A 10,044-nucleotide genomic window follows, 5' to 3' on the forward strand; every position below is an offset into this window, starting at 1 on the left:
CTGGGAATGTCCTCGATCCATGGCTGGGCTCAGCGGGCGACGCTGCCAGCCCTGCTCGCTTGGGCGGGCACTCCCCAGAGACAGCTGCACAACGCCACGGCCCCCTACAGAATATCGGGGCTTCCTACTGCGGGGGAGGGGGGTTCTCCCAGAGCTTTGGAGAGAACCCAGGAGTCCTGACTTCTGGCTCCCCTGCTCTAAACACCGGATCCGAATCCCATCCCACAGCTGGGGAGGGAAACCAGGAGTCCTGGCTCCCAACACACGGCCCTCGCTCTAACCACTAGACCCCACTCCCCTCCCAGAGCTGGGGGCAGAAAAGCAGACTTTGCTCTGTGATGTTTCTTGTGTTCCAGGCTAGGTGGATCTGTCGCGGCTTCGACACCAGCCCCCCGCTCTCTCCAGAGCCATGGACGTTCGTCTTGTCTTGTGCCTCCTCTGGGCTCTCCTAGCTACGGCCAACGGTGTGTGGTGTGAGTTTCTGGGGGTCTAATGAATTAGAGTGGGGGTGGGGAGAGCCAGGACGCCTGGGTTCTAACCCAACTCCTGGAGGGGGAGTGGGGTATAATGGGTTCTATCCCCAGCTCTGCCAGTGAGCAAGTCCCTGCTCAGTGCCTCAGTTTCCCCCACCACTCTGTCTATTTGACCGTTAACTCTTTGGGAAGGAACTGTTTCTCAAGGTGGGTCTGTGCAGCACCTGGCACGATGGGGGGCTGATCTCAGACACGGTCTGCGCAGCTCTTAGGAAAGCATCACGTGGATTGTTCCCCTGAGAAAATCACCATGGGAAATGTTCCCATTTTCCAGACAGGGACCTTCCTGGTCTGGCTGCTGGAGGGAGTCAGCAGAAATGACTCTGCCTCCGCCCTCGAAATAACTCGCAGGGGGGCCAGCCCAGCCGAAAGGGTCCCTGGAGGCCTGAGAACCCGGCTCACGGGATCTGAGCCACCCCGGTGGCCAGAAAATGACCTGGAGAGCCAGTAAATGGTGGGCAAGGAGCAGACGAGGAATCATTGTTTGCCAGAACTCAGGAGAAATTCCTTTCACAGCACGTCCTTCCAGCTGTTACCGGAGACTCCCCGGGGACAGCAGCCGTGAAGAGAGGAGCTGTAGCAGTGGAGCAGATGCTTGCATCGCTGTTCATGAAGAGAACAGCTACGGTACGTGCCGTGACCCATGCAAGGCGCGAGCTCTCTAGGCCACACACCGTGACGCAGCAGATTAGAGCAAAATCGCGGCGTTCAGCTAAAACAAAACAGCAGCTCTCAGGCCTTCATAGTCAGTGTGACAGACGCAGCGACGCTGCCTGGGTCTGCTCAGAGCCTGAGCCCATTGCTGGGAGGGGGGAGCTGCCCTGGGTGTGACCGACAGTGACACTGCCTGGGTCTGCTGAGAGCCTGAGCCGATTGCCAGGAGGAGAGAAAACTTCCCCAGGCATCTCAATGGGGTTTTAACTCCCAGCCCCTTGGCCCTAGTGGGACCCTGTCAACCCCCAGCCCCCACCCCGCTAGGGACCCTGCATGAGGGGTAGAGTACAACAGGCCTGCCCTCCCTCCCCCAAAGTAGAGAGCCCCAACTGCCAGGCTAAGGCCCGTGGGATCCCACCACTGCCACCAGTTTGAACAAACCCTCACTCCGGGTAGGGGGGGTTGGATCAAACACTGAGGCAGAGCCACATGGGGTGGGGTGTGTGGCCTTAATCCAGCTGTAGGGAGCTGGCGGGAGGTTGGGGATTCGGGCGCTATCTTGCTTTCACCCCTTGACAGCCATTCCTTCCCCTCCCCACCAGGGGGCGAGGTGTACAGGGGCGTCTCGCAGTTATGCGTCCTCAGCTGGTTGAGCGCGGAGGGCGACCTGGACTTCGAGTTCGGGGGCGGCGTCTATGCGAGGATCCACTCCGAGATCTGCAGAGAGACCAACTGCAACACGGGGGAGATAAGGAAACGTACGTACCCGGCCTGCGCCCACCCCCACCCTGGCACCTCTCACCTGCCCTGCCCTTTCCTTCTGCTGCCCTGCACCCTTGGAGATCAGGGACCCATTGTACCAGGTGCTGCCCGGACCCCCCTGACTGAGATCACGGCCCCCCCATCATGTCGGGCGCTGCCCAGACACACAAGGAGACACAGCTCCTGTCCCAACGAGCTTCCAATCTGAATGGACCCAGGCAGGATCATTCTCACCATGCTCTCGTTGGGGAAACTGAGGCCCAGGAAAGTCCAAGCTCCCCTGTCCAGTCAGCGGCGGAGTTGGGAGGAAGAGAACCCAGGCATCCTGACGTCCAACCCTGTGCCTTCACCGCAGCCCACCCGCCCTGGAAACGCCGAGACACAAGGAGCTGCTTCCCGCTTCAGCCCCGATTCTGATTCCCCCTCTTTGTCCGCACGCTCCAGACTCAGCACCATGCCCAACGGAAGACAGTGCCCGTCGTGCTTTGCCATGGGATCCCACCGCTGCCTCCACAACAAGATCCTGCACTGCCAGGGGGGCGCCAACCAGTGTGTCGACGTTGTCGGGACGCTGTCAGAGAGTGAGTTCCCCATAGGCCCCCCAGGCCAAACCTGCTCAGGAGACGCCCGGGCCTGCAGCGGGCACTGGACCAAGCGCCCCCCCCCCGAGGGGGGCAGGCTGCAGGGTGCATGGGCGGGGCTAGCGGGAGAAACGGCCTGTGTTCAAAATCTGCAAACGAAAAAGGGGTCCAGCGGGTGGATGGTTCAGAATGACTTCATCTTCTCCCCCTTTTCTTCTTCCCCTCTTCCCGCCTTCCCCCTCCGCCCTTGGGGTCGCTGCCCCATGGCGGGGGATGCCCCAGCGCCTGGACCCGGCTGCGGCCCTGGGACTGCGGGAGTCTCACTCCCTGTGGGGCCGTGGCGCGGGGACAGAGCTGCTCCGGTTGTGGGGCCACAGTGGGGGTGGGGACAGAAAGGAGCAAACGAGTTGTGGGGCAGGTGGAATATGGGGGAGGGGAACCTGGGGGAGCAGAGGCAAGGCCCCGGGTAAGGGGCAGAAAGGGATGGGGCTGTGGGCAGGGCCGGAGGTGGAAGGGGCCACTTGCTCTGGCCCAGGGTCCCAGGAAACCTTAATCCACCTCTGCCGTCTTTTCTTGTTTGTTTTCCCCTTTCTTTTCCTTCTGTCCGTCTCTTTCCTCTTGTCGTCTCTCCTTCCTGTCCGTTTCCTCCTCCTTCCCTCTTCCTGACTCCCCACTTTGGAAACCCCCCCCCCTTTTCCTGGGGCTTTTTGAAATGGCCCCATCCAACCGGAATTGTCGCCTTTCCTCGTCTCCACCCCCCCCCGCCCCGGCCAGTCGTCTGTCTCCTGCTGGTGTCTCTTCTTTACTCTGAGACTGGCAGATCTGGGGGGCAGGGTCCGTCTCTCAGCTGCTTCGCCAGCACCTGGTGCAGTGAGTCTCTGTCCCCCCGTGCCAGGAGCTCCGTGCCCCCCTGTCAAGGTTCCCCCCACTCTGAACTGTGGGGTACAGATGTGGGGACCCACATGAAAGACCCCTTAAGCTTATATTCTATCAGCTTAGGTTAAAAACATCCCGAAGACACAAATTCCTTCCCTTGTCCTTGGACGGTATCGCTGCCACCACCAAATGATTTAAACAAACATTCGGGGAAGAGTCACTTGGAGTCCCTATCCCCCCAAAATATCCCCCCAAGCCTCTTCACCCCCTTTCCTGGGGAGGCTTGAGAATAATGTGAGTACCGACCAGACCCTTTGTCTCTAGGACACTGAAAATCAAACAGGTTCTTAAAAGAAGAACTTTATTTAAAGAAAAAGTAAAAGAGCCACACTTGCCAAATCAAGATGGAAGGTAACTTTACAGGGTAATAAAAAGATTTAAAACACAGAGGATTCCCCCCTGGACTCAACTTCTCAGTTACAAAAACAGGAATAAAACTACGTCTTAGCATAGGAAAAATTCACAAGCTAAAACAAAAGATAATTTAACACATTTCCTTGCCCTGCTTACAACTTTTGTAATCTTAGATGAATCGTTCCAGGTATGTTTTCAGGAGATGTTGTCCCTGCCTGGTCTCTCTCTCAGTCCGGAGAGGGAACAAAACAAAAAGAGCACAAATAAATCCCCCCTCCACCTCCAGATTTGAAAGTATCTTCTTTCCCCATTGGCCCTTCTGGTCAGGTGCCAACCAGGTTAGTTGAGCTTCTTAACCCCTTACAGGTAAAGGGATTTAGTACAGCTGCCAAGGAGGAATTTTAGGTTACCTGTATCTCTACGTTTATGACACCCCCAATGCCAGGGGCTCTGTGCGCCCCCCTCCCATGCCGAATAATAACAACAATTTCTCTGGGCAGGAGGCATCGAAATCCCTTTCGCAGGAAGAGGATGCGCCACCAAGGATGTGGCCAAGATCAAACCCGGGTTCCCCCTGGTGTCAGGCATATACATCTATCAAATCAAGAGCATCCAGTTAAGCCCGGCCCCCTGGGTGGAGACTGTGGACGGCTTCTGATGCCTGCTGAGCTGCATCCCAGTGGCACACCACTGCTTCGAGCTATTCCCTCCCCCCCACTTCCCCAGGTCTGTCCATGGCTGCACCCCCAGCTGTGACTCAGTTTACCCCCACCCCAGGCGGAGAATAACAGTGGCAAGCCGCCTTCATAAAGCGCTTTGAGACCCATCGGTGCAGGGCCCAAGCCAGAGACGCATTATGGGATTTGCACTGAGTGCGACGGGCTTAAAAACAGGCCTGAGTATTAAAGACCCATTAGCAGCTTCTCCCCAGAGAGTGCTCTGAGGGGTAGAACCCAGGTGTCCTGGGTCCCAGCCTCCACTGCTCTAACCCAGCAGCCCCCACTCCCCTCCCAGAGCTGGGGAGAGAACCCAGGCATCCTGCCACCCCTCCACCCTCTGTTCTCACCTTTTGTATTTCCACACGCTAATGCATTGAATAAAGCTGCATCATAAATCCAAATTCCCTGCAGAGCACATGAGTCTGTACCGCTGCCCCTGTCCGTGCCGGACCCAGGAGTCCTGGCCCCCACCCCCACCTCCCAGAGACTAACAGGGAATCTTGAGTCACTCGACGTTATTGCCGAGGGCACCGCTACACTAAACACCTGGGGCGACCCGGCTGCATCGCTCCGTGGTGTGAAACAGCCACCCGCTGGGGGCCGTAAGGAAGCCGACCTAGCCCTGGTGTAGCCAGCGCTGGGTCGACAGGGAGAAATCAGACGTCCCAGCTCCCACCTCTTGGGGAGATGGACTAACTCCGGCAACGGACACACCCCGCCCCTCGGCGTAGTCGTGTCTACACTGAAGCGCTACAATGGCGCAGTGGCCGCGTTTCGAGTGGACACTAGGGTGGCCAGGTGCCTGGTTTTCGACCGGAAAGTCCAGTCCAGTCGAAAAGGGAACCTGACAGTGTCCGGTCAGATCTACTGACTGGACAGCCAAAGTCTGCAGGCGGGGGAGGTAGGGAGGCGCTGGGTCATCGCCTGCGCCAGCCCCGGTGCTGTCTCCAGCCTTCACTGGGCGGCTGCAGCTCCCAGCCCCGGCTCTGCAGGTGAGTCCCTCCTGACCCCAGCCGGGGAAAAGCAGTGAGCAAAGCGGGGAGGGGGGAAGAGGAGTGGGCAGGGTGGAGCCTCGGGGAAGAGGCGGGGCAGGGGTGGGGCTTTGGGGGGGGAAGAGGCAGAGCAGGGGAGGTTCCAGCACTCCTGCTGGAGTGTCCGGTTTTTAAATATTACCAATTTGACAACCCTAACAGACAACCCCTTAGAATCCAGGACGCTCACACCCACGAACCGTCCCAAACCAGAGAGGGACAAAGCAAACTGCTCCATAAGGCCGAGAGGCCCAGCTCGCCCCCTCCCCTTTCTCTAGGCTGGCTCTCCACAGACTGACTCAGGCCACGTCCGTCCTTTCAGTGCCCCTGATCCTGCCAGCATAACGAGGAAACCACTGGAGGATTTCAGGGATGGCTTGTCACTGTACCCCTGTTTCCAACATGCCCCCAAAGGGGGAAATGGAAGGAACGTTGGACAGACAAACTCCAGCCTCCACTGCCCCTGGGTGCAGGTCCGGGCAGGGCGTGAGAGGGACAGCAAAGAAACAGCTGTCTAGAAAATCGGTCACTTTTTCACTCTGGGCCTCAGTTTCCTCTTCTGTGCAATAATCTTTCCTTTGTGTCTTTAGCCTGGAAGCTCTCCAGGGCAGGGGCTGGCTCTCAGGGTATGTCTGGGCAGTGCCTGGCACAACATGGGTTCCCTGATCTCAGCCAGAGGGTCTGGGCAGCACCTGGCATAATGGGGACCCCCAATCTCAGTTGGGGTCTGTGGCCCCCAGCACCCCATTGTGACACTCTGTACCCCAAAGCAACAGCCCGGCACCCCCATATTACCATGGTGATAGCATTATGATGTGGTTTGTGCACAGTCTGCCTTGTGAGGGATCATTCTAAAAGTCTTGATCTGCTGACCATTAATACCCTGTTGGATTGGATGCACCAGCACTGTATGGGGAATTACCGTGTTTTGCTACGTGTGCGTTACTGAAATAGGTGGTGAGGTTGGGAACACCCACAACCAGCCGTTCAGGGGCAACAATGGAGCAGCCAGACAGTGCTGAAGGAATCCACACTCCCAAGGACGACCCAGGAACTGGATACGATGGAGACGTCTCAGGGAGAGCACGGAGACAGTGGAGGCTGCTTGACTCACGTCACAGCAAAAGCTCTTTCCAGCCAGCTGGCGGAACCTGTAAAGGGGGGAAGTGACGTCATCCCCTGTCCTCCCTCCCCCCACAACCCAACACCTGGGACCACGTCTGGAGGACAAAGACTGACCGGGGCAGGGGGTCCCGGGCTGCAAAGGAGAATCCCAGCCTTTGTATCAAGGAACGATCCCGTCAGGGGGACACGGCCCCATTCAAACCCTGGCTGGTTTCTAGAACTCAGACTGTGATTTTCCTTTCATTTCGTAGGTGACCGTCTCGGCTCGGCTCGGCCCGGCCCGGCTCGGCCCGGCTCGGCTCGGCTCGCTCCCTGCGTGCAGCCACCGAACAGCTCTGTCTGCGTCAGTCCACCCGCTTTATACTTTACTGAAACCGGTGGGGTTTGCGTGCGGTGCCTGGGGAATCTGCTCAGTGTACAACCCTGGTGCACGTCCACGTTCCCTTGTAGAAGTGGCGGCCTGGCTCATACCCGTACACTGCTCAGGGTCTGCCCAGGGCAGGACGGTCCAGCCCTGGGGTCCCAGGCTGGGGAGCTGGGGGGGAACTGGCTGCAGCCTCTCGATCGTTGGCTCATGAGTGGCCGGGAGAAGCACTCGTGTAACTGGGCTGGGAGTGTCCCTGCCTGGGGATGGCTGTGTGAGTGCAGGAACTGGAGGGGGTTGCAGCTTGTCACAGTGTCACAGCGTTAGAGGGAGCCCAGGTTGGTGGCACAGAGGCTCAGCGGTTTCCCCATTCCAGTTCCACCCCGGGGAATGTGTCACAGTGGGGCAGCGAGCGGCGTGAAATGCACAGCTTGTTCTGAGTGAGATTCGCACTTCATACGCCGGTGTAGAGATTTGAAGTGAGCTGTTAAGTGTGGTGGCTGGAGATCAGTCAGAGAGAAGGTCACCGGTTTGTTATTTTCGGTTTGCGTATTTTGGAAAAAGGAAGTAGGGACGGAAAAGCAGCAAGATGAGTGAAAACAGCGAAAGCCTTGGGAAGCTGGAGCTGCTCAGATTGCAGGCAGCAGAAAAAGAAACAGAACATAGGCGAATTTTGGCGCTAAAGCCGGCAGACGCTGCCAGAGAGGAGGCTGCACACGGTACTCCTGGGGGAATTCTGCACCCCAAAATTAAAAACTTGGCACTCAACATTTGAAAATTCTACAAAATTCTTCTCTTCTTCTTCAACACTTAGCCAGACAGTCAGCTGTGGCGATCGTTCGCCATTTGGTCCGTTCCTGCACAACCGCAAAGGCTTGACGGCCTGAGAGTCCCACATCAGAACAGACTTGTTGAACCCATGTTATAGGGGGTCTGCGTCTGGGCCACCTCCACCCCTCGGTTGGTGGAATTTTATCCTGGACGTTACAAGGCACCTGGAGAACGGTGTTCGCTGGAACGTCTTGTGGCATCCTTGCGACATGTCCGAAAAGCGTAAGGCGCTGCCTGCAGACAATGGCCGCAGTAGTCTGTAGACCCGAGCGACCATAAACATCTGCATTACAGATGCAGTCATTCCACTTTATGCCCAATATACGTCGTTGACATTTTGTGTGGAAAGCCCCCAGCTTTGCCCAGTCTGCGCGGCGTAGCGTCCATGTTTCACAGCCATACAACAGTACGGGAAGGATGCCGCTCGGATAACTCCTGAACTTGGTTGTCACACTAAGAGGATGTGGATTCCATCTCCGTTGTTAACAGCCCATGGCAGATGCCAATCCGATGGAGAACCTCCGTGTGAGAACTGGAGGAGCTGGTAACTATAGAACCCAGACAGCAAAAGCTGGAAACTGATTCGACGGTTTCATTGTTCAAAGAGATTGGAGTCGCGGGTGGACCTGGTCCTAGATTTTGCAGTTTTGTCTTTGACCATGAAACATGGAGACCAATCTTAGCTGACTCCTCCTCCATATGCTGGAGAGTCTCACGAAACCTGTCGGGGCTCTGTACTAAGAGAACAATGTCATCAGCGTAGTCAGGGTCTGTGAGCGAGAGCTCACCGATCTCAGTGCCGATGGACCTGATGGAATGCTGCCTTAGGAAATCCATTGCCCAAGAAAAGGGTGCAGGGGCCAGAACGCAGCCCTGACTAACACCAGATACTGATTTAAAAGGCGCTGACATCCGGTTCCCCAGACGAACACGGGCAGTGGTTCCATTAAGCAGCTCTCTAATCAAGTCCAGCAGAGTGGTAGGGACACCTACTCCCTTTAAGGCTTTCCATAGCGTGACAGGATCTACTGACGCAAATGCAGCCTTAAGATCAACATGCGCTACGTGCAGGGATTTCCTGAACTCGCGATGCGTCTCCGACAACAAGCGAAGGGCCAAAACGGCGTCTAACGCGGACCGGTTCCTCGTAAAGCCTGACTGTTGGGGACGACGCGTCCGATGGAGCAAAGGCTCCAGCGTGCCGGCAAAACATGCGCAAACACCTTCCCTGGAACGGAGAGCAGTGATCGGCTTGTAGCTCTTACGTTCACTGCACGGCCCCCTGCCCTTATGGAGTGAGATCACAATACCGTCCTTCCAGGCGGTTGGCAAGGCTCCACTTCTCCACACCAGACGAATGCTGGCCAGAAGTGATTCTGTTACAGGATCAAGAGCACATTTTAGCAGCTCTGAGGGGAGGCCATCGGCACCGGCTGCGTGTCCGTTTTTCAGGGTAGAGATGGCGCACTTCACTTCATCCAGTGTTGGTGCATCAGTACAAATGTCTGGATCCGGAACCGCAGCGACGGCCAGATCATCAAGCTCTGAACAAGCGCTGGAGGACGTTCAGGACATGGTAATAATGTTCCACCCAGCGTGAGAGAATGAGATTTCCATGGATGGCCTTGGCTGTTGTTCAGGAAGCAAAACACAACATTCTGCATATTTTATTTGTCAGATTAACACAATAGAATCATGCCGGTTTCAATGATTTTGGTCATTTATTTCAAAATATCTGTCAGCAAGTCTGTACGTAACAATACTGACCAAAAAAACCGATTTTGATAATATTTTTTTTTTTGACAAATAGATTCCTTATGAGGCATTTTAATACAGAACGTTGTGTAATACATTTACACTACACGACAGACCTGTATTTCCTGCACCCCGCAGAAGCAGGGCAAAGCCTGGGGGGAGTCGGGGTAACGGAGAAGCTGAGGGAGAGGGAGGGGGCCTGGGAGTGAACCTGGAGGGTGTTGGGGGGGGGTTGTTTGGGAGTTGGGGAGACTCCCCCATGCAGACCCTGCCTGACCCCAAGCCTCTCCCGTTCAGTCAGGCACATCTGCCCCTGTCCCCGCATCCCCCATCCCCATGGGTCCCTGCAGCCCCCGTCCCCAGGCTCAACGCTGTCCCCCCACTAGCTCCTGAGCCCCC

The 10,044-nt window shown here is 56.6% G+C and overlaps 1 protein-coding gene across 1 annotated transcript; it reads left to right on the forward strand.

Moving 5' to 3' along the window:
* Window positions 1–409: 409 nt before the first annotated feature.
* On the forward strand, window positions 410–4,478 carry LOC135892182 (phospholipase A2 inhibitor and Ly6/PLAUR domain-containing protein-like). Its single transcript, XM_065419893.1, has 5 exons — window positions 410–464; window positions 1,050–1,160; window positions 1,790–1,949; window positions 2,394–2,530; window positions 4,321–4,478. The coding sequence occupies exons 1-5, from the start codon at window positions 410–412 to the stop codon at window positions 4,476–4,478; spliced, it is 621 nt and encodes a 206-aa protein (XP_065275965.1).
* Window positions 4,479–10,044: the final 5,566 nt, after the last annotated feature.

This window comes from Emys orbicularis, chromosome 20, assembly GCF_028017835.1.
Source record: "Emys orbicularis isolate rEmyOrb1 chromosome 20, rEmyOrb1.hap1, whole genome shotgun sequence".
Lineage (NCBI taxonomy): Eukaryota > Metazoa > Chordata > Testudines > Emydidae > Emys > Emys orbicularis.